At 38.3% G+C, this 25,501-nt stretch overlaps 1 protein-coding gene across 3 annotated transcripts in view; it reads left to right on the forward strand.

The window, feature by feature from the left end:
* ppfibp2b (PPFIA binding protein 2b) overlaps positions 1-25,501 on the forward strand; it is an 80,124-nt gene that overhangs the window by 26,556 nt on the left and 28,067 nt on the right. The window contains exons 1-5 of one of the 3 annotated variants that reach the window (XM_053235278.1): positions 1,263-2,068; positions 9,538-9,624; positions 12,416-12,529; positions 18,824-18,961; positions 24,577-24,798. In XM_053235278.1, the coding sequence (XP_053091253.1) occupies positions 1,736-2,068; positions 9,538-9,624; positions 12,416-12,529; positions 18,824-18,961; positions 24,577-24,798 (894 nt within the window). In that variant the 5' untranslated portion in view covers positions 1,263-1,735. Of the gene's footprint in view, positions 1-1,262; positions 2,069-9,537; positions 9,625-12,415; positions 12,530-18,823; positions 18,962-24,576; positions 24,799-25,501 lie in introns of those variants that run through there. The other 2 variants (XM_053235279.1, XM_053235280.1) reach the window with 2 other exon arrangements.

Consider the following 25,501-nt stretch of genomic DNA (forward strand, 5'->3'; position numbering starts at 1 on the left):
CGTTGGAGTTGAAAGTTGCTATGTCTTACAATTACTGTCATGTCCAAAATGATGTAAACACACTCTTAGTTGCACTTAAATTTGTTTGATAAAAAGAGTACACCGTCCTCTCTGAAAATGAGTCTTTCCTACAGCCCTAAACTTAAAGAATGGTTTGGTTGCTGAGAAAATGCTAAGCACAGTCACAATGGAGAGATATGATATGGGTTTGAGAGCGGCTCTAGCAGTAAAAGGCAGTGACAGCTGTCCTATTGATGCTAACACCAGGATACTCACACACTGACACACACACACACACACACACACACACACACACTCACACTCAGTGTCCCCTCACCCAAACAGGAAATGACCTGAGCCAGTGGAGATGAGAGAGGAGAGGAAGACTAGAATAGACCTCAGACTGGCACTCAACCTGATCTCTTCTCTTCTCTTCTCATTTTCTCTTCTCTTCTCATTGTCTCTTCTTGTTTTCTATTGTCTTACCATCTTCTCTTCTCTTCTCATTGTTTCTTCTTATTTTCTCTTCTCTTCTCTTCTCATTTTCTCTTCTCATTGTTTCTTCTTATTTTCTCTTCTCTTCTCTTCTCTTCTCATTGTTTCTTCTCACTTTCTCTTCACTTTTGATTGTCTCTTCTTTTTTTCTATTGTCTTTTTCTCTTCTCTTCTCTTCTCATTATTTCTTCTCATTTTCTCTTCTCTTCTCATTGTCTCTTCTTGTTTTCTATTGTCTTATCATCTTCTCTTCTCTTCTCATTGTTTCTTCTTATCTTCTCTTCTCTTCTCTTCTCTTCTCATTGTTTCTTCTCACTTTCTCTTCTCTTCTGATTGTCTCTTCTTTTTTTCTATTGTCTTTTTCTCTTCTCTTCTCTTCTCTTCTCTTCTGTGGTACATTTTTTTTTGGAAATTTAGAACCCCTTATGGGTTTTTAATGAAATTTAGAACCCGAAAAGTTCTTTGTAGAATGTTATCAAAATTCATCAAAATTCATTCAAATTCAAATGTATTCCTTTTTCTCCATTGTTGACACTAATTGTCCAGTGGGCAACTAAGAAACTGCAAAAAACTGCTAAATCTGCTTGTCCCAGTTGCCCTTGCTTCTGATTTATCCATCCTTGAACTATATAAAATGTTCATCATTTTAGTAAAACAAAATCTCCTAGCCTAAATCTAGCTGTGGTTTTATGGTAGAAGTGTTTGTGAGTGAGAAATAAAACTGTCACTTGTTTTCTGTGTTTATTTTTTAGGATACTTTGTGATAGTGTGGTTTGGGTGTGAAACACAGGAATGGGTGTAATTTCTGTTTGTTGATGATTGCTGAGATTGCAAGGCGGGGAGTCTTGCCCAGGAAACAAGAGATTCACCATAATCACTTCCAGTCTGTAGAGACAGTGGTGCAATGGAGACTTTTAGCATGTGTGTGTTTGTGTGTGTATAAATGTGTGGGTTTTTTTCTGTCTTGTCCTGGAATAAATCCTTCAGTCTGTTTCGGTTCAGACTTGCATTGTGAATTTAACTTAATTAGTAATGCCTTGTGACAACGAGGGGAAACCCGGCGTGGTCAAAGCGAGAGTGTAAAACTATGCAAGCATGAAACCATAAACTCTGTTTTTACAGCTGTAAGAAAGTGTTGCGTGTTTAAAACCAGGGATAGTGAGAGACTCTGATAGTGAGCATGTTAGTGTTGTAGCTAACACACACACAGCAGTATTGCGTGACTGGATTAACAGCAGACATGGGGTTCGGGGTAGACAGCAGTCGCTGTAGCATATCGGGAGCTCGAGGCTCCAGTGGCTGGAATGAAGAGGAGGAGGAGGAAGAAGGGAGGAGGATAGGGGGAGGAGGAGGAGGAGGAGGAGGAGGAGGGAGCTCCATAAAGCAGGCAACCATCAGCACTGTAAAGCCCCGTAGTGAGCCCTCCGACCCCAGCCTGCCGCTTCTCCTCTCTCCCACACACAGACACACACACACACACACACACATGCACATACACACAGATGAGCAGACATGGGCCTTCAGCATGGAGCAGGATATTGACTTCTACAAACATTTCTCATGGCTTAAAAAGGTAAGAGTTTGCTCTTGGGTACTTTCTATTTTTCATTAGAATAATGGACCAGTCACTGTTACGTTGGCATTTAAGAATTATTAACCGTTGACTGTGAAAATAACTGAAAAAAAGTAACTGGTCGTTCTTGTATGACTGCATGCTTCACAAGATGAAGGAACTCCTTGAGAGTGTCACTGCAGACATTGTGGTCCGGATTAACACTCAGCGTCAAGTCTTTGCACACCAGACTGGTTTCCTGAAGGCTCAACCAGGCTCCAAACAGCTGTGATGAAAGGCAACATCTGAAACCTAATTATAGTTCAGCGTTAGGTGCTGCACTGTTGTGACCTGCGGGCTTGCAGTCTCGTGATTATTCCCAAAAGAGCAGTTCTTCATACCAAAACATTTCATCCTATACTGATTTTTTTTAGAATTTATCTGAAAATATTAAGGTACATAACTCTCTCATTATCACAAATATACAGTAAGTGATCAACGTGTGTTTCTTAATCGTCATAATTAACATGCGATACTTATTTATTTGAATTCCATTCAATATTTACTTTGTAATGAAATTCTAAAAATGAGGGTTTTTTTTAGTTTTATTGACATTGATCTAATTTTTCCTACATTACCCATAATGGCGTTCGTGAGATTTATCCCTCACTTCATCTCCACCTAAAGAGAGCGATGCAGCGAGGCTTTAGTCCTTCAGTTTGTCCAGCTCTCTCACATCCTCATCTGTACACTCTGCTCAAACAGATCAGCTTCCAAAGCTTCAACTCTCATGCTAATATCACCATCAACACCATCACGATCTTGATCTCTCATATATTCATGAAATTTGAGTCCAATATTTACTGTCTACACTTTTTTTTCTCATTTTTGAATTGAGTTGAATGCCACTGGAAAAGGTTGAGTGAGAAAAGAAGCTCTTGGTCTTTTTAGGAGCTAACAGTGAAACCTGAGCGTTATCCCTTATGTTTGAGATAAATATAAAATGTTTTCTCCTATTAAACATCATTGTAACTGTGCTAGGAATGTCTTCCTGTGATATCAGCATGGCACACAACCACTAGGTTCTCATAACAAAATAATGAAAAGATTTGCACCAACCAATAAATTTGCAGGAGAAAGTAGGATGGAGTTTTTGTTTAAGTTTTGCAGTGGACCAGCAAGGCTAATGTAGCTAAGAAATATATTACTTTTTTGCTACCAGTTTGGCACCTAAATTATTGAATTCTCACCTCAGATGACATAGCTTGGTGACATATAACAAAAGTTTCTGGACACCTGACCATACCATGTGTATGTGGTTCTTCCCCAAACGTTGCTCCAAAGTTGGAAGTACACAATTGTCTAGAAAGTCATCGTATGCTGTAGCATTACAATTTCTCTTCATTGCAAGTAAGGGGCCCAAACTTGTTCCAGCAGGACAATGCCCCTGTGCACAAAGCGAGCTCCATGAAGACGTGGTTTGTGGAAGAACTTGAACTCAACTGCACTGAACACCTATGGCATGAATTGGAACACCAACTTCGTGTCACGCCTTCTTAGTGCTGGACATCAGTGCCTGAAATCTTGTGCTCTTGTTTCTGAATGAGCACACCCTCCCACAGCCACGCTCCAAAATCTATTGGAAAGCCTTCTCAGAAGAGAAGGGGTTATTATAATAGCAAAGGTGGAACAACTCAATATCACTGCCCATGGATTTGGAGTGGGATGTTCAATACTCAGGTGTCCACATACCTTTGGCCATATAGTAGCAGAACCGTCTACATATATATACATATAAAAAAGAATTACTTCTCATTTAATTCACGTCTAACATACATCACTTAAGTAGTCTATTTACTAATGAAGAAAGTGATTCAGCTTCAAAATGGCACTGCAACTATTTTCTGTCCTTTTATCCATTTTTATAGATAACACTGTCAATCCACATAAACAAGTCTGATTGAGATGAACAACTCGAACAGCTTGAGATATTAATTTCACACAATGTTGGCTATGAGCTTCCTTTACTTGCTGCCAAAATTACCCTCATAGCTTCAGGGCTAAACTAAAGCAGCAGATACCAGACTGTTATAACTGACTGACTTCACTTGGGATAAGAGGAAGCATTGTACACATTTAATTGTTTGCTGAACGGTTCTGTTTAAAATCACGCTAAATTAAAAATTTCACCATGTTATTAGTTAAAAAGCTTTTTTTTTTTTTTTTACATTTAATAGGAGCTAGCCATTATTTTTGTTTATGTGCACAGGGAAGGAGGTTAAAACCTCTCTGAAACACATTTGAATGTGGCATGCAAACGCTGTATGGTTCCTATTTTATGCGCTCAGGTTGCCTGGTCATACTTGGTCTGTTGTAAACAGTACTGACAGAGTAAGTCATCTGGACCGTTGACCTGAGAGAACATTTCCTGTTGAGTCGTCTCCAGAGAGTAGAAATTGGAGTAAGCGCAGACTGCAAATCTGGTTTATTACCCTACAGAGAGTGTGTGCTTTTATGAGCACTTTTATACAAACGTAATCGATCAGCCAAGACATGTTTGGTGCCCGATGTTTGCCTCTTTTGTTTTGTATAAGAGCTAATGTAAGTCTCATGCAATATTTTCCTATACAAACATCAGCTTCAAACATCAGCATCATGCTACACAGTCGTATTTAAGGAATAATAAAACACTTGGTGCCGTGCTGTTATATGAAAATAATCAATGATGGGGTGGTGTAACACGGCTATACACAAAATGGAGATACTGTTACTACTCCAAAGTGGATTATTTTCCAATAACAGCATGTTCTTAAGGGTTTTAATCCCTTTATACCACAACATTTTGCCAACACTTATGTTAATCTACTAATGTTTGACATTTCATACTTTTTATCCGTTTATAGTTACGTTTAATGTTGTAGAATGTCCATAAAATGTTAGCTCCTGTTTTCAGCTAAAAAAAATTGTTCCTTCAACAGACACTCGTTTTTCTCTCTCTCGAAGTAAATACGACAAAAAAACCAGCTTGTTATGTTAACCAAGAAACCAGAAAGCACAAAGCCATCCATTCTGATGACTTTCACAAGGCTGAAAAGCTGATACTGGACCTGGAGACACCTTCCATGAATGTTAAATAAACCTCTCCTTACAGAAAACCTCACCATAGCAATAATTATAGTTTTTGTCTTTGTTCAAGAACTTTTTTTTAATCCATTTACTGTTAGGCTCAAATTATGTGGAGCCATACAAGTTCCTGTGTATGAGCTGTTACTACTGTCCAAGCCATACGGTTATACAAAAATAATGCACACCTACTGACCAATCAAATTCAACCACACTATGGTAAAGAAGTCAATTATTCAGCACTTTCAGTCTGGCCAATCAGAAAATTGTGCTGTGGTATAAACAATGTTAAGTTTAAAGTGAAAATTCAGCTTTTGGGTACAATTGCACTTTCAAACTTTGTGTGGCGTGGCCTATAGCGTGGAATATTACCAAACTGCAATAAGAAAAAAAGTGATTCCAGTTGTCGAAGATGGCTATCCTATAACATTCCAGTGTTCAGCTACATAGTAAAGTCTTGTTCATGTTTATAGATTACAGTTAGTCATACTGCTTCATAGTCTACATCACAGTGTCTGTGAATAATTGGACATGGTTTGAGAACGTTTTTAGGTGAAATAGTCTTCGATTACTTGTTAAAATCCAGTGTAACTCCAGTGCAAAACTGAATAACGCTTCCATTACAGCTCTGGTGTCAACAGATAGCACTTTTTTTTTAGGCTTTCACATTCTTCGTTGTGGTTGTTGAATTTATAAGGTTTAGTGGTTCAGAGGAAACGGAGATATAATGAGATCTGGCAGCAGGGTGCACTGTTACACCCACATGAGCACAACACATAGCACCTAAGCATTACGTTCTTGTGGAAACAATCAGTAATTATATGTTGAATAACAGTCACCAGGCTGTAAACCCTGGCTTGTGAGTGGTGTGTAAAGGAGCTGCATGGTTGTCATAGCAGGGAGGGGTTCATTACAGCATACACCATCGGCTCTGTCATGCATTCTTGGACAGTGCCATAATAATAATGTCCTGAATTGAGTTTTGGGGGAAATTCCAGGGCCTGTAAGTGATGCCTCAAAGGAAACGTCTTTCTCTCTTATACACACACACACACACACACACACAATATCTCTCTCTCAGTCTTAGATAATAATAAACTGCATTCTAACTCCAGTGCCTACATTGTGCAAGCAGCAGGAAATGGCTTCTTAGGTCAAAGGTCAACTTCTTATGTCTTAATCCTTCACATATCTGCAAGAAGTATGCAAAACTGAGCTTATAAAACTGAGAAAACATATCCAGAGACATTTTATATCTCAACTAAGTAACAACATGTTTGGGAATTCTAAAGACTTAATGAGAGTATGTTTTTTTTTCCTATCCTCTGCTCCCTCAAGGCAATTTCTTAAATTCCCACAATGGTAACATTTCACTTAAGATTCCTTTAATGGGCCAAAATAAACTCCATTTTCCAGAATCCTTAGTCAGACAGTCACATGACCTGTCATATGATCAGCTAACTTGTTATAGTTCCCCCAGACTTCCTGTCACAACCACCTGTTCCCAATTAGCACACTCCTCATAAATAAGCCAGACTTTGAGTGGCTACATTTACATGCGCATCAGTATTCAGATATTAATCAGAATTTGGTAATATTCTAGTTAGTACTGAGTCATGTAAATGGCGCAATCCGATTGCCCAATTCAGATTAAGACAGTATTCTGATTTCCCAAATTGTGATTCCCACCCCTGGATTCCCTCCCTGTTTTAATGGGAAATCTGTTGCATATAAACACCTTATTCAGAAAATCCACTGAAAGGAGATGTATGCGCATGCTCTGTCTGAAAGGAATTGTGGGTGCTAACAGGTGCTTAGCTGTAGGCTAGGTATTTAGGAATGGCAACTCAGACATACTTACAACAACCATGTATACAGGAATATTCCAATGTCTGTACGCATGTAAACATCGTATTCAGAATATGGCTGCAACTTGAATATAGACCTTAAATGGAACCTGATGTGCATATATACATAGTCAGTGTGTCTTTGCAAAGATTTGGTCCTATCATGAAACCTTGATACCTTGCCTCGATATTGCGTTTGAGTTTGAGGCTGAATTTTGGATTCCAATATTTTAGTTGGTTATCAATGTTTTTATCACAGTGGTATTGAATTCTTAGGAGCTGTTGATTAATTTTCTATAAATGCAGCTTTGACTGTAGTTCCAAAAGAAATTCAATGGATTTCTAACCACTGGCTGCATTATGTGTATTCTTTGAGTAGAAAGATCCCAAAATATATCAAACTAAGTAAGTAAATAACATTAGCGGAACACCTGAATGCAAACACTTTATATTTATGACTTCACAACAGAGAAATAGGAGCATCCAGTGTGCACATAAAGGCTGCATTAGGCTGGGGTGCCTAACATGCAGTTTGTTGGTCATTATTACAAGAAGTACCTTTGCAATACTGACATCATAAAGGCTGACAAAGCAGGCATCTGACCAAGATGACACACTTTGTCACATATACAGTGAAATTCTTTTTCCTTATATATTCCAGCATATTAGGAAGGAGGAGGTTCAGAACAAAGGTTCAGTCATCATTTGATCAGTAACCCAGAGCCTTAACCACTGATTCACCACTGCCCAGTAATCATATTCAGTGACCAGGAATCGAACCCGTGCGGTGGTGGTTAGAGCACTGAATCCTAGCCACTAGACCACCAGGGAGAATAAATATTGGCAATCATATGTTTCATAAAGTACAAATCATTTTGCAGACCAATCTCTAACCATCAGGGCTTTCTCAGTGGAGTTTAATATGTTCAAATACAATGCAGTCAGAATGAAGATGATCATTGTGCAAGCCAAGCCAAGACCAAAGAATCAGACAGCAGTTCTCTGTGAGAATGGAGGTCTGCATTGTAGCCTGAGAGATCAGCCAAGTCCCAACGCAGCAGCAGATTTTTATAGGCGCTAGCTCTTGTAGCTTAGTGCTATCGTTTGCTAGCTTAAAACTGACAAGAGCATGACTGCTTGTTTTTATTTTTTGGAGCACGGTTGCCGGGAAAAGAGGTCATTTAAACACCAATGCATATATCATGAAATACATACTTAGTGACTAAGACACAGTTAAAACTGGTAAAATCTCAACCAGCAAAGGCGTGAGTGCTTATCTAGTAGAGGAATTTCACTTCATGCTATTGCTACAGCAGAAATGGAAGGCTTTTCATTTCTAGTGGAGGATGGCAGCCCTAAACTCAAAAGTGCTTTGGATACGTTTTAAAAAAAAGTGTTTTAAATACCCCTCAGGCAAATACATCCTACATCCCTTACGGGGGATTTTGGAAAATTTTTACTTTTGTTCAAGACAGCTGACAGGCCCCAGCTCAGCAGCGTTTTTATAAAGATTATATGTGAATCAAGTGCTAGCTCTGCTCTCATGGTGCTAGCTCAGCTAGCTTAGCGCTGACAGGCACTGATGGCTTACTAATCTCCTACGACAGCAGCAGTATTTACTGGCTTAGCTAATAAGCGTCACAATATGGATGTCACTGATGACTGAAAAAGTTGCTAATAACACATGGTTAAAAGCTGAAGATCTGAAGAAATATTTATATTCTTCAGTGGTGGATTAGGAGCTATGTTCAAATCAGGTCTTTTTAACTGTATGTATGAGAAAGAATCCATATAAATGGACTATTAATGTGATATGTACTACTGTAGAAGCCCAAATATTTTGATAGTAGAACAGAGTTTACAAGTGTTGCAGTGTTGGTTTTTCAACATGGCAGCACCCATGGAGATTCAGTTAGTGGTTGATGCTAAGTGTAAATCAGGTGTAATTTTAGTCGCAGTGAGTCTTTTCCTTCTAATTTACTAACACATCTGAGGAAAATGTTGACCTTCCTGACATTTTCCACTCATTGGCACTGTCACTACGCCTTTAGATAATCTGTATTAAAGACTTGACAAGTAGTGCTAGCTAGCTAAAAGTCAGTAGCTTATTCCCTGGGTCCCTGTTTCCCAGTTGCCTAAAAACAAGTACTTAATAATTTTAGCATATTGTGTGTTTGCCTTCTCAGTCAAGATAATTGTGCAAATTTTCATACTTTATCATGAGACAAAAAAAAATCCCCCATCATTTTTGCTTCTTATTGATTGTGGTACTCTAATGAGCTAGTTTTATGTTTATATTGTATGACCCTACTCTGTAATTAAGACCTTTTTACGTTTCTTTTAATGTCTTTGTGTGTCATTCGACACCTTTATGACACTGAATTGAGGCTGTCTTTGTTGGAGTTCATGTACTCTTTGGCATTATGCCAGTGATTCTCAGCTTTTATCTGGAACTGGTTGGTTCATTCACCTCAGCTTTTCCCCCGTGTGTGTGTGTGTGTGTGTGTGTGTGTGTTGCAGGTTAACCGCCAGCCCTGTTCAAACAATGAGACGTATCAAGAGCGATTGGAAAGATTAGAGGGAGACAAAGAATCTCTGGTTCTGCAGGTGAGTTGCTCTTCCCCACTCGACCCGGGCTCTTCATCGCCACACAAGAGAGTCTGTCAGGCTGAGAGTCAGCCGTTATACTGCCTTCAGAAGGCAAAGATACTTTATAAAAATCATTTTATATTTAATTTGTCATTGTGATAACAGAGAATGACCTACTGTATATTCTTTAGTGATGAATCGTACGTGACATTCAAATTAGGTTGTGCTTTCACCATGTGTACAAAAATATCCCATATACACAATCCACTCAATTGGTAGTTTCAGCTTCAGTAGTCTGAAGTTCACCAGTTGCGATGTAGTCTGGACAAAATAGTGGAGTCCATGAAACCTTGTTTTGTCTTTGTTTTTTGTGGGTGTTTTGATTTTTTTTTTTGTGTTGCTTTCACTGTCATTACATTTTAGACTGTCCATATAAAAGAGTTACTGACTACTTTACAAAAGAAGTAAAACAAGAAAATAAGAAGGGCATGCTGTTATAAGAAAATAATCAACAACGTGGTGGTGTGTTGTGAAGCGGAGTTACTGTTACCACCACAAAGTAGATTATTTTCCAACTGTGTCCCAAAGGGTTTCGTTCCTCTTACATCAGAGCGCTTCGCGAATGAGTAAAATGTTTATTTGTTAATGAAAGACACGTCATACTGTTTATCCGTTTATAGTTACATTTAATCTTGTGGAATGTTTGTGAAACAAGTTAGTTATCACTTATATTATAGCAGCTATAAAGAGTCATTTCTTCACTTTCTCTCAAAGTTAATAAGATAAAAAAAATTACAGCTTGTTGCAAAGAAAGTGTAAAGTGTAACATCTTTGGTCCTGAAGACTCCTTGTTGTTGCTGCATGTGCACATGATTTTATTTATTGATTTGGAAGAAGTGTTCCTGTAGGTTATTTTAGGTCAGATATGTCACTTACATACATGAATGTAAGCCATCAAAGCAGAAATATTGGATCTGATCTAGCAAAATATCAGAATTTAGGAAAAAATACAAACATACAAACATTTACTCGCCAGTCTAAAAGTGCTTGTTGTCAGCTAGTCTTTAAACAGGTCTTTCTACTTTAACTAGTTTCTAGTGTCTATTTACTACAAAATAAACAGCTTGGTTTAGTTCATAACCTTTTTCATTTACAGGAGATTAACTTGAGACTATGCTTTAATTCTTTAACAAGTTTAACAAGCCACAACCTCTTCTTTGACCTCACAAAGACCTTTCAGCCATTGTGGTGGGCTAAAAAAAAAAAAAAAAAGGTCGTATTTCTTGTAGCTGTGTCTGTCTGACACAGAATGAGCAGGTTTACACACACACACTGCCTGCATTCACGCTTCTGCCACATTCCTCAAGCTTCTCCAGGATCTCTTGTTGATTGGTGGAAAGTTTGGTGCTATCGGCCACTGTTAAATCCTATTGGCTCCCACATAGCTTTCACTTCCTCCTTTTACCTGTCTGGCAGCAGGTGGGCTGGCTTTGTGGCAAGACGAAACAATAACGTAAAGGAACTCAGCATTTATACAGCATTTGGAAAGTTGGTGTTAGTTGGATGTATGAGATTGTTAGCAGTTTCATTTCTACTTTCAAGTTTGCTGAAGTAGTCTGTTAAAGTTTGCTGAAATAGCGTGAAACTGCGAGTGAAAAATCTGGGGTTCAACAAATGTGAAGTGTGTTGCAAGAGAAAGAGCGAGTGACGGAGAAGAGAGAGACTGAATGAGTGTTCGACAGTGTGTGAAACCAGGTGAGTGTGTGATCGAAGCTGTTTCTATCTAACTGTGAAAATACCTGAGCCAAGATTTGGCAGTGTGCAGAGCTAAGTGTGTGTGAGTGAAGGATTTTAGTAAATGTGTGTGAGTAAAGGTTATTGTTTGGGTGGAGCAGAGTGTGAGTAAAGATTACTGTGTGTGGACTTAGCTGTGAGTTGGACTCTATGCTGTGTGGGAGTGGAACATGTGTGCATCATGGTGTTTACAAATTCCATTCACATTTGCATATTTAAATATTAATTCACTTCTAATTTTATACTGCCACAGACAGCGAATGTGTTCATATCACATGAACTACAAAAGGGAAAAATTCACTAAAGTTGCTTGATAATGTGAATTTTTTTTAATGGCTAACATTTTTAACATAGCATCAAAGTAACATTTTTCCGCTTAAACCAAAGACTTTGTCACTAACTGAGCGGAACAGACTCAACAGACAAACATGAAGTATTTAAGGTATAACACACTACGTGTCATGCTGTTGTGGGAAAATAATAAACGGTAGTGTGGTACCACTCACACTACCACCTCAGAGTTGATTATTTTCCTATAACAGCATGTCACAAAGTGTTTTATTCCTCTTATGACACAACAGTAATCTGCTATTGATTATTGATTTTTATTATTAATGAATAATAGGTTGTACTTTTTATCCATTTATAGTTACATTTAATGCTGTGGAACATCCCTGGTGTAAAACTTACTGTTACACCAGAGACTCCTTATGTAAATGTTATTTCACCACATAGATGATTTTAAATTTCCTTTGTATAATGAGATTTTTTTATTCCATTATTTTTTAATATTATTATTCTTAGATTATTTGGAACGTGCACCATACTGGTGATGGGGTAAGTTGTGTCGTTTAGATGAAAAGTTTAGGAAATGTGCTTCAGTAGAAACAGGTGAGTGAAAGTGGAAAGTGGAAGCTTAAGTGTTTAAATACGGATTTTTCTTCCTTGAAATATAATGACAATGTTGATTTAGGTGATTCAGTTTTTGTGTTAATATGTGGGTGTATGTGTGTAGGTGAGTGTTCTGACGGAGCAGGTGGAGGCTCAGGGTGAGAAGATCAGAGATCTGGAGGCCTCTCTGGAGGAACATCACCACAAACTTATCTCCACAGAGGAAATGCTCCAGCAGGTAGGAGCACGCTAACAGCTTGGCCAGAAACTCTACTGTCAGCGTGTTCGTCTGATCTCCTGTGATAAAGCGATAGTTTGGCCAAGAATGGAATGTGCACAACCTTCTCCTTATTTTAAATATATTCGATCAGCCAAGACAGGTTTACTGTGTGACGTTTGCTTCTCTAGTTTTGTAAAGTAAGGGATGCTTATAGCATCGCTCGTCACACATCACACTATGTGCTGAGGACCAGACTAGCTCTGTTTTTAGCTCTGTGCCATCCTTTTTGTCCATTTTGATAGATTTCAGTCTGTCTGTTTGACTGAGCAACTCAACATGATCTGAAGCTAAGATATGGATAAGCATCCATATCTTAGCAATGTAGCAAAACTTCAGTGCAAAACAAATGGCATATGGCTTATCTTGGCTAGTCTACTACATTTTTATAAAGTTTGTGGACACCTGACCATCACACTCATATGTGGTTCTTTCCCAATCTGTTGCCACAAAGTTGGAAGCACACAGTTGTATAGAATGTCTTTGTATGCTGTAGCTTTACAATTTCCCTTCACTGGGTTAGCTTGGTGACATATAACAAAAGTTTCTGGACACCTGACCATACCATGTGTATGTGGTTCTTCCCCAAACGTTGCTCCAAAGTTGGAAGTACACAATTGTCTAGAAAGTCATCGTATGCTGTAGCATTACAATTTCTCTTCATTGCAAGTAAGAGGCCCAAACCTGCTCCAGCATGACAATGCCCCTGTGCACAAAGCGAGCTCCATGGAGACATGGTGTGTGAAGGTTGGAGTGGAAGAATTCGAGTGTCCTGCACAGAGCCCTGACCTCAACCCCACTGAACACCTTTGGGATGAACTGGAACACCGACCGAACCCCAGACACACATCAGATCCCCACAGCCTCTCTCCAAAATCTAGTGGAAAGCTTCCCAGAAGAGTGGGGCTTATTATAACAGCAAAGGAAGGAATAAATCTGGAGTGGGATATTCAACAAGCACATATGAGTGTGATGGTCAGGTGTCCACAAACTTTTGGCCCTGCAGTGCATCTATATCAGACGTCAGTCTCTTCATCTCTTCATTACTTAAATTTCTTCTCAGGCTCAGAACACTGACAAAGCATTTAATGATTAATGTTTGCAGCTATGTGTTGCTAGGTAAATACTCTTGTCTTGTGAACTAGATTTGATTATGATGGTCCCTGATTCAGTCTACAAGTGACGACTTGTTGTGATATTAGACAGGAGGCTAAAATCTATAGCTTGAAGATGAACTATTATTAAGGTCTCATTAAGTGTTTCCAGTCCATAATGCTCAGCTGGGTACATGGCGTGTTCTTCCGAATGCCAAACATGCTAAATAGAAAAGTTTTAATCCCTTCATTCAAACCAAAATAACTACAAAAACTTACAGTTCTGTCATCAGTCCTTTTGTGTAATTAGTTCTTTGATTGGACAATATGTGATTAGTCTATCTATTTTTAAATTTAGCTGCAGAGGCGGATTTACAGCTTTGAGCCTCTAGTAACAGCTGTTGCTTCTCTTTCTAAAATGCTTCTGCTCTCTGCTTTTTTTTTTTAATTAGTCAATAAAATGCAATCTAAATGATGCAAGGTTCAGTATTATGACTTAACACCAAAACATTGGAAACATCACATCTATATCCTGAAATGCATATGCTTATCTAGGATACACTGTATGCATATTTTCAAAGGAAAAATGCCAAGGAAGAGGATTTGTACGAATTTTCAGTCAGAGACACACACTATATGAGAATCAGATATAAATGGAATGTCAGGAATCAGAGAAGGAGCACGGGAGAGACAGATACGGAGAGATAGACAGATAAATGGTGCGTCCTCATGGCTTCCTCTGCCTGCCAGGACAGGTTCAAGTGCTGCAGTGTTCCTCTTCCACCCATTAATTAATTGTTTTTTAAATTAATCACTGTGACATTTTCAGCATTTTGAATGTGCATTGACTAACTTTAACTGCATTGTTATTTGGAGTAACAAGTAGCTGATTGGATTTTCATATCTACAGTGTGTTCGAAAAGTCAGGAATCAGTGGGAATATGTTGAGCAAATATGTCGATTTGAATATGTTGAGCAAAATCTACAAAAACATGATACAGCGGCTGAGGAAATGCGTAGAGCGTAAGGGTGAACGTGTAGAGCATATGTTGTACATAATAAATACAGCATTAAGTATATGTTGTTTTACTCTCATTGGTTCCTGACTTTTTGGACACCCTGTATTTTGGCACCAGTCGTTTCATTTTTTTCCCTTCTCACCAAGAAAGCAGGGTCAGTTATGATTTCTTGAATTCCCCAGCCACAGATGGCTTTGATATTGAGAGGATTTGTACTCATTATGTCCTGACAGTTTGACAGATTTGTGTTTTCCCACAATTTATTTTGGTAAAAGAACAATAATTTAAATCACAGATCTCTAAAAATAGTGAGCAGAAGACAGCTTTTTGGCTGTTTTAATTTTACAAAGTTAGGTAAATAGAAACTACCGTTAATGAACACTTCCTAATCCATCTGATTAGGAAACACAGAAAAGGTTAAATGTTACGGTCCATCAGCTTATTCGGAAGGTTAAACTCGACTAGTTGTGTTACTAGTATTACTAGTATAGTATTTGTACTTGTGATGTCTTGTAGATAGTGCGAAATCTTAACTAATATATTTAACATCTGACATGTTAAGCCAGATTTGGTTTTCAGCTTGGAATCATACAGGGTTATGCTGTTAGATTTCATACAGTGATTACTGTAATTGACATTCAGCTGTGTTCGTCTTCCCACATTGCACTTACTCTATGCTGAATATCCAAGATACGAGTGTCACCAGTGCTGATTATGTTGAATTTGTTTAATTGCTTCTTAAGCAGCGAGTCATAAATCTGCTCTTAAACCTGCGTTTAAGGCTTATCGTGCAGGATGGAACGTCTGAGAGTGTGTTTACACAGCCGCTGGACGTGTGCTGTACGAGCCGATAAGCTCAGTCATGATTCACCTCCTGATAAGCTCAAAGCTCTTTCAGTTGTTGGCCTTTGAAGCGACAGCAGTGTCTGACTGCAGACGTGTCTCATAATGAATCCCTAGTGCTCTCTGTTAGTCCTCTGTAATGATGCTCATGTTTAGATTGGATGATGGGTTTAGATTGGAATTTGATCTGTGGTTGTGGACAGTATCTTTGGAATTAAAGACATGATTGTGATAGTTAATATCCATTTAGTTGAATGTGTGTCACATGAATTCATTTTATTTTTAAAACAGACTTTCTCTTTTTCTGATCTTGAAATTCTCTAATCAGCTCCAAACCCGTAAGACTTTCATTCATCTTTGGAACACAAATGAAGATATTGTTAATGACACTAATGATTTCTTTCACTCCACTGACAGCCCGTGTAACCAAAACTTTCAAACTGCAAAAAGTTCATAAAGACATCATAAAATTAATCCATGTGGTTTAGTGGTTTAGACTCCAGTGGTTTAATCCCAATTTTATGAAGTGGCACAAATGCTTTGTGTACGCAAAAACTAAAATGAAGTCTTTATTTACAAAATATTTTCACTTCCGCATAGATCTCCGACGTGCGTTCACGAGAGAACCATGATGCATGCAGGTTGTGTTGACGAGAGAGCGGACGTACTCGTGATACAACCGGACCGGAAGCGCTGCACTGTCAGACAGAATTTTCATTTTTTGGATGAACTATTCCTATAATGATGGTTAAGGCTTGATGATATTCCCAGGGCACTTGTACTACCTTATTTTGCATGAAAAGTTCATTCATTCATCTTCAGAAAGTGCTTTATTCTGTTAAGGGATTAGCGGATGTGAAGCTTATCCTGGGAGCACTGGGCGTGAGATAGAAATACACCCTGGATATAATACCAGTCCATTGCAGGCCACCATGCACACACACATTCACACTTTAGATTATCCAGTCCAATTACTGGCATGTTTTTGGGAGGTTTGAGGAAACTGAAGAACCCAGAGGAAGCCCACATGGATAGGGTGAGGATATGGGAAACTCCACACAGACAGTATCCTGAGCTCAGGATTGAACCAGGGACCCTGAATCTGTGAGGCAGCAACGCTACCCACTGCACCACCCATATTTAAAATAATTATTTAATATAGCTTATTTTTATTGGTTTAAAAAATACATGTTTAGGAATGCTTTAACTGAACAATTTATACATTTTTGTTTTTTCCTATGTATGCTTCCTAAGTTACCTTTTAAGAAGAATAGGGGCGGGGCTGAAAGGCACTGATGTAACTGGATGGAAAACTCATTTCCATATTTGATGAGTGTAAACCAAAAACTAAATTCAAGAAACAAAAATTTTGAATCTGTTTTTTTTTTAATCATTGAAATTATGTTCTTAATACTGTTTTAAACATTAGCAGACTGCACCTTTAAACAATATAGACTGCACCTTAAAACATTACAGACTGCACCTTTAAGCATTATACACTGAACCTTTAAAAATTACAAACTGCACCTTTAAACATTATAGACTGCACCTTTACACAGTACATACGATACCCTTTGAACTTTAATTCAATTCAATTCAATTTTATTTGTATAGCGCTTTTAACAATGAACATTGTCTCAAAGCAGCTTTGCAGAACATAAGAAACAAAAAAAAAAAACTTTTACACACTGAACCTTTAAATATAATAGACTGCACCTTTAAACAGTATAGACTGCACCTTAAAACATTACAGACTGCACCTTTAAGCATTATACACTGAACCTTTAAAAATTACAGACTGCACCTTTAAACATTTTAGACTGCACCTTAAAACATTACAGACTGCACCTTTAAGCATTATACACTGAACCTTTAAAAATTACAGACTGCACCTTTAAACATTTTAGACTGCACCTTAAAACATTACAGACTGCACCTTTAAGCATTATACACAGAACCTTTAAAAATTACAGACTGCACCTTTAAACATTATAGACTGCACCTTAAAACATTACAGACTGCACCTTTAAGCATTGTACACTGAAACTTTAAAAATTACAGACTGCACCTTTAAACATTATAGACTGCACCTTTAAGCGTTATACACTGAACCTTTAAAAATTACAGACTGCACCTTTAAACATTTCAGACTGCACCTTAAAACATTACAGACTGCACCTTTAAGCATTATACACAGAACCTTTAAAAATTACAGACTGCACCTTTAAACATTATAGACTGCACCTTAAAACATTACAGACTGCACCTTTAAGCATTGTACACTGAAACTTTAAAAATTACAGACTGCTCCTTTAAACATTATAGACTGCACCTTTAAGCGTTATACACTGAACCTTTAAAAATTACAGATTGCACCTTTAAACATTACAGACTGCACCTTTACACAGTACATACGATACCATTTGAACATTACACACTGAACCTTTAAATATAATAGACTGCACCTTTAATCATTACACACTACACCTTTAAACAGTACAGACAACATCTTTATACAGTACACACTGCACCTTTGAACATCACACACTGCACCTTTGAACATCACACACTGCACCTTTAGACATCACAGACAACACGTTCATACATTACAGATTGCATCTTTAAGTTTAATACAGTTCAAATCTTTCAGATCAGTTTTTAATTGACTAACTGGAAACAGAAAGCAGAAGTGTCCTTGAATGGGAAGCAGCAGTTGTGAAATGCAAGGCGGGGACCGAGCGTTTTCTCATGTGACTCACTTGGTAGCAATGATCTTTATATAGTATAGACTTTATCAGTGTATTACTGTGTGTGTATGTGTGTGGGAGGGGCGGCTAAGAAAGTGTGTGTGTGAGAAAGTGTGTGTGGAAGGCACGCAATCACCCAGATCCTAATCCACCCAGTGTCTCGGGTCAAGCTCACTGATCCAGCATCAGACTCTGTTTAGTGTAGAAGCTATAAAACGATCATACGTCAGCTTTCTCGTTCTTCTCTGAGGAGAATCATGGGACATTAAATCTGTTCTCAGCCGAGACTTCGCTCTGGAGTCCTGGGGTTCTGCTGAAATTAGCTGTTAGACAGAGGAATGCAGGGAAACACACATTAGGGGGGCAGAGAGGAAGTAAAAATAGCTTTGCTTGAGTGTGTATATTTAGCGCTGCTTGGCAGGGGCCCAGGATTTGATCTTGGGAAACTTGCTTGTAGAGCAGCAGAAAGTCTCGTTGTGTTGCCCAGATCATGTGTGTGTATGTGTCTACGTGTGTTTACGTCTGTGTGTGTGTGTGTGTGTGTGTTTGTAGGAGCTACTGAACCGCACCTCATTGGAGACTCAGAAGCTGGATTTGATGGATGAGGTTTCGTATCTGAAGCTGAAGCTGGTCAGTATGGAGGAGGATCACAACCACACGGATAGAGACGACAAGCAGCACAAAGCCGAGGTACTACCAGATCTGTCCATCACTCTATCACTCCATCTCTCTGTGACCATCTATCACTCTGTCTATCTCTCTCTCAACTCTATCCTGTTCTGTTAATTTCTTGCACTCTCTATTGGTTTATCCATTTTATCCTTCTGCTAATGTCAGTTTATTCTTCTGCCACTCACTTTATCTATCTCTCTATCCCTTTTTTCTTCATATCTCTCTGTCTGTCTCTATCTTTCTTTGGTTTTATCGATCTATCAGTCTAATTTATACCTCTCTCTATATCGCCTTATCTGGCTTTATCAGTCTATCAGTTTATCTCTCTGTTACTCAAATTTCATCCCCTATCATTCTATCAGTTAATCAGTTTATCCCTCTCCCATTCTAGTTTATCCATCTTTTTGTGGCGGTTTTTAAGTTTATCCTCATATCACTCTATCACTCTATCATTTTATTCCTATCCTGTTCCATCGCATTAGCAGTTTATGCAGTCTATGACTTTATCAGTTTATCCATCTATCCGTCTATCATTTTATCAGTTTATCCAATCTATAAGTTTTGCACTCTATCACTTTATCAGTTTATCTCTCTCCCACTGTTATCACTTCATCAGTTTATCCATCCTTCACTCTATCCATCTTTCCCTCTACCACTCTATCACTCTCAGTTTATAACTGTGTTACTCTATCACAATAGATTTATCCTTCTACTACTCTATCACTTCATCAGTTTATCCATCTACCACTCATTTCCTGCTTATTCTGTCAGTTTATCCGCCTCATTTGGATGACTGTGGTTTTTAAGTGCGTTGGTGGTTTTTTTATAGGGTTGAATCTCTCTCTCTTTCTCTCTCTCTCTCTCTCTCTCTCTCTCTCTCTCTGTCCATTTAAGGCTTGTTTGGTATGGCTCAGCACCAGCTGTATTTATTTACTTGCCTTTTTTTCTCGCATGTTATATTCACCCATAATTGTACACTGCTGTGTTCGTGGGTTTTAGAAGTACTCAGAGACTTTTGGATAGTAGAATTGGTGTTAGTGCTCAGACTGAACACACTGCTGAAAATATAAAAGCATTGCACGCCTTCTAGAAGTCAGTCGGTTTTCTTAGGAAAAGTGCTCACGTGAGCAGTTGGATCAGCGTGAATAAGTGAAGCAGCACACACGCCTGGCTCGTGCTGAAGAATGTGAGCGAGGGTCAGTCACTAATTGAAATGTGACCTGTCTGAAGTGACAGCGTAGCTTTGGACTGTTGGGATTTGAGGCATCTACATTCCTGTCCATCCCCTGCTGAGTAGAGCTTCAGGCATCCTGACAGACTTACAGAGATCAAACATGCTCCATAAACCTCCGTAAAGACGCCCGTCCCAGACCCAGCTGTCCCGTAAATGAGCGTCTTGAGTGTTTGGCGCTGAGCTCTAGTCTGTAGACCACCTACTAAACCACACAAAATACACTTGCACATTAAAGGTTAAAGGTTACAGCTGAATAAACCTGAACGCTATTGACATACCCTTGGTCCTGTTACAGGTGTGGTTAATGTTAAACCCGCTTATGTAACAGGAAGTTTGCTTACTTTGATCACTCCTTCCTGTCCACTTCACAAGCAGGCCAACTTGCACTTCATATTATCTGACGGATCAAATTTACAGGAACAGTTACGCAGTTTAACTCCAAATTTAGTCAATTATCCAAGCTGTTATCTCTAAAATTTGACAAAAGGATGTCATAGAATTAAAAACGGTCTACACAGTCAACACCTACAGTAGTTTGATGTCATTTCACACCAGCATTAGAGTCAGGTAGGGGGCGTGGCCTAACGTTTGTACCTTAGAAATGCTTTGGATGATAATGTAGCCCGAATTATAGTTGTCTATTTAATGTTTTTACTAACAGTGCCTTCTGAGGCAAGTGTATGATGATTTAGTTTGCATGATATTAAACAAGAAGCAATACAATTATCTTACTTGTTAGCTACTTAATTTAACTTACATTTTAATTTTTGGTCTGTTCCTTTAACCATGTCACTGTGACTTTCTGGTCTGACTTTCGGTGTGGTAAATAAACAGTTCCCTGTCTGTCAATGGATACAACCGTGCTTATATACATACACACACACACACACACACACACACACACACACACACACTACAAATCATGCCCAAAGGCTGATGTGGAATGATACGTTTGGGTATAGACACAAAACTACAGGTAAGATTGTATTTCAGTGACGGAAAGCACAGCGAAAAGGAAGTGATGCAACATAGAAACACTCAAGCCAAAAACACACCATACGTGAAGATCCACAGGTGGAACGCAATGAAGTAATTGTTCTTAGTTACTATACTTAAGTACCACATGGGGAATTTGCTTGACTCGAGTGAAGTGAACAAGATCAGATTTGTGGCTAAGAAAACATGCATATTTTTGTTCAAGATAACAGATATGAAAAAAAACAAGGACAGGACATGCTGTTATAGGAAACAAATCAATAATGGGGTGGTGTGATTCAGCCTGACGCAGCGCAAAGTGACTGTTACCTCCTCAAAATTTATTATGTTCCTACACCTGTGTATATTTCCTCTTATACCACAGCAATTTGCCAATCGTTAATAATTTTTTTATTTATTAATGAGCGATACGTTGTGCTTTATAACCATTTATATGTTGTGGAACGTCTATGAGACATACAGTAATAACTAGTCGTTTGTGCTTTTACCTGAGCATACTTTACAAATTAATGAGAAAAATCCATATTTTTGCTCCTTGTATTTTCACTTAGACCTTCTAAATACTTTTATTTTTTTACAAACCTCAAGGCTCATGAGTCAAATAAATTTTTTTGCCTGGCTACCGCTCCATATGCTTCAAACATCCAATCACAATTAATCATTTTTGTGCTCATTAGTGTCACTTGCTCTTTATAAGTTAATGGTGAAAAAAAGATCTTGCCTCAAATGCACTGCGGTGGAATTTAGTTCAGTTTTCATACAAATAAATCATAAGGACAGGAGAGAATGCCAACATACAATAGCTCCTAATTTCAAACATAACTTTTGTAACTTTTGATATAAATTGAGTCGTATAAATAGTTACAATATTAGAAGTGTGAGATGATGTATAAAAGAAAATTCTCATTAAAATTGCTTATTTTTAAATACATGAGTATGTGTACTTTCACTGAAGTATCATTTAGACTAGCTACTTCAACTTGTAACTAGTGAGATACTACTCAAATCATCATTTAGGGTTTTGCCAGAGGTTTTCAGGGTTCCTTTGCTAATGCCATTAGCCTCACAGGCCTAGTTCACTCTATAAACCTGTCTAAAGTTAAATCATGTTAAGATTTAAAGCAGTAGTTAAGCCAGAAATGAAATGTCCACAATTTACTATTTGCTATTTGACAATTTTCTATTTCTACTTTTAATTAGCTAAGATAATTTAGTTGTGTAGTAGATCGAAAAGGCTAATGTAGTCTTAACAAGAAATTAAAATGTCTTGGCTAACTTCTTTTGGAGTAACTGCAAAACTATTACTTTCTCGTCTATATGATGCAGTGTTGGCGCCGGGGTAAGCAAGCCCTTCTTCCAACTGTTGCATCAACGAACACTTTCTCTGCATGTGACAGCTGCAGACACTCGCTTCAGCACCACAGTATGACAGAAATCCTCCTGGAAAATGCCACAGACACACACTTTCCCCGCAGACTGCTGAGTGCGGCGGCTAAATATAGGTGTGGAACGTGGGCCTTATCATCAGCTTGAACCTCAACTGGTCATATCGTATGAAACTTCCTCCATCTGGGAGTCTAAACATGCCTGTTGCTGCTCCTGTCCATGAATCATTCTGACTGCACGGCGTGTGAAATGCTAAGTGGGAAAACTGAACCGAACATTAGCATAATATGCGCTAAACTCAGATACTCCAGCGTCCATTTAGCCGTGATTAAACTGTAAATGTAGCTGCTGTAAGTCGAATGCTAGCTCGGTAACTTGTTTAAGTTGACACAAATTGGTTCACTTAATATCTATCATGAAATTTACACCTGTGGCATTTTCTTTAAGGTTACAAAAGGTTGAAATGGAGGAGCCTTGCTCGGATTAACAGCTGTGAGGGAGTGAAGTGAACAAGATCAGATCTGTGGCTAACAAAACGTGCATATTTTTGTTCAAGGTAACAGATATGAAATAAACAAGGACAGGACATGCTGTTATAGGAAACAGAGCGGAGTGACTGTTACCTCTCCAAAGATTATTATATTCCTACGACAGCATATTTTTCCTCTTATACCACAGCAATTTGCCAGTGAATACAATTTTTATTTATTAATGAGCGATACATTGTGCTTTATAACCATTTACACTTATATGTTACGCATATCTTAATGTTGTGAAACGTCCATGAGACATAATAACTAGTTGTTCCCTCATCAGCCTCTCTTTAAATTAATAAGACAAAAAAACACAGCTTGTGATGTCACCAAGAAAAAAGCGTAAACTCCTCCGTCCTGAAGACTTTCCTGTAGCAGAAAACTTACTGACCGTTACAGCGTGCTGACACTGGAGACTCCTTACAATGAGCTTCAACTTTCCAATGATTAGACATTTTTCTTTGTTAAATAGCAGCACTTCTTTAAAATCTGCATATTATTAACCTTAGATTATGCGGAGTGTCTGCCGTAGTCCCTGCATACATTTTTGCTATAGAAATTATAATATATTGTAAAGAACAAGTGTATTAATATAAACTTTGGAGCTGATATTACTGTCAGAACTGTTGTTAGAGAAGATAAGTCATCCTTCTGACCAATTAGGTTCAGGATTTCAACAGTGGTGGAGTATAAATTTTTCAACAAATGCAACCAAATTTTCAACATGTGCATGAGTTTGAATGACAAAAGACATCGACTTCCTTTGACAAAGACAAAGACTTCCTTTGACATACATTACTGAGCTATTGCCTGAATTAAACTGGCTTGGTCTTTGGTCGCTGGTCTACGTTGGGTTTGTCCTGGTCTGCCTTGATCAGGTACCCTTAATATCAGCCTACATATGTTGGGGATATTTATGTTGACTTTAGGGTTGGACAATATGACAATATAATATCCATATTGCTGTAAATTATGTCACAATTATGTCAACTACAAATCTGGAACCAAATTTGAACTGTTTTCAATCTTTAAATTGTTAGATTACAAATGTTTACAAATTTTCCTTTGTTAATTTATTCTAGTACATTAAATAAAAGTGTTCTCAGACTAATTATTTCTAAGTTTTATTTTTAAAATGCAACAGTACAAGAAGCCTCTATATTATATATAAATATTATGATATGATATTTTTGTCATATTGCCCAGCCCTAGATGAATGCTTTTTCTTTTCATTTAAAAATATCAACAGTACCAAACATTTCTAATGACAGGTAGACACAATTTTATTAAGAAAGCCATTTTATTATACCAGACCACGAGCATATTTGTGTTTTTTTTTGTGTGTGTGATTTTGTGGTGCCTTTTCATAACAGTCATATTTTAGATTCTATTCTATTCTCTTCCTAGCCTTCATCTTCCTTTTCTTTTGTTTCTATACCCACTTTCACATTTTCTTCCATTTGGCTTGTTTTTGTCTGTATCAGTGTGTGGTTAATGTGATCAGCGAGCTCCAGGCACAGATGCGCAAATTCCAGCAGGAGATCACCACACGCATCCAGGAGCAACGGGCTCTCGAGGGCCACCCGGAGAGCACGGCTCATGATGTCCACGATGCGTGTTATGTTCTCGATCACAGCCCAGATGCAGACCTGTGCTCGTCAGATGCCGAGGACCACGGACACCACTGTAGTTCTGGAGGAGATAACGTAGGCGGGCTTTTTGTTCTGCCGCGAAGCTCACTGCACGTCCCTCCCTACCATCACAGACTCATTTCCATTTCCACTCTAACATTAACAAACTCTCCTCGCAGCGAGACGGCCACGGAGGGGGAATCCTTACAGTTACGGGTGTCTGCTGTGCACTCTCGGAGTAGACTGATTTGGTTTGAGCAATCTGGTGTTCTTGCATGATTAGACCTCTCACTAACCCAGGATGTGTTGAGAGTTTTTTTCTGTGTAGAGATAGTGGGTTTTGTTGATGGTTAATGCTTCTCCTATGCTATATAACACTCTCAATAAAAGGGTAACATTCTTTTCTTGCTGCTATGGTGGTGTCACTACAGATACATCTTTTGTACCTTTATCATGCATCTGGACCTTAAGGATCCCTGTTATACTTTAAATCTTAACTCCAGGTTCTCAGCTCCAGTTCCACTGCCCCAAAATGTTTGATATTTTTCTAACATGTTCATCTATGTTCAACTGTTCATCTAACTACCAAGCTCTTTACTTCAAGCTGTGCAGGGCAGCAGGTACCAGAGCTGTTTTTTTTTTTTTTTTTTTTTTTAAACGATTGCCCTAATTCATTTTAATGACCAGATGTTCCCGCCAACAGTTTAGTCCCTTTTTACTGAGAGTGTACATAAATTTGTATACTTTGAGTTGCCATGTTATTAGGTGCACCCAAAAA

This window comes from Pangasianodon hypophthalmus, chromosome 7 (genome assembly GCF_027358585.1).
Source record: "Pangasianodon hypophthalmus isolate fPanHyp1 chromosome 7, fPanHyp1.pri, whole genome shotgun sequence".
NCBI lineage: Eukaryota > Metazoa > Chordata > Actinopteri > Siluriformes > Pangasiidae > Pangasianodon > Pangasianodon hypophthalmus.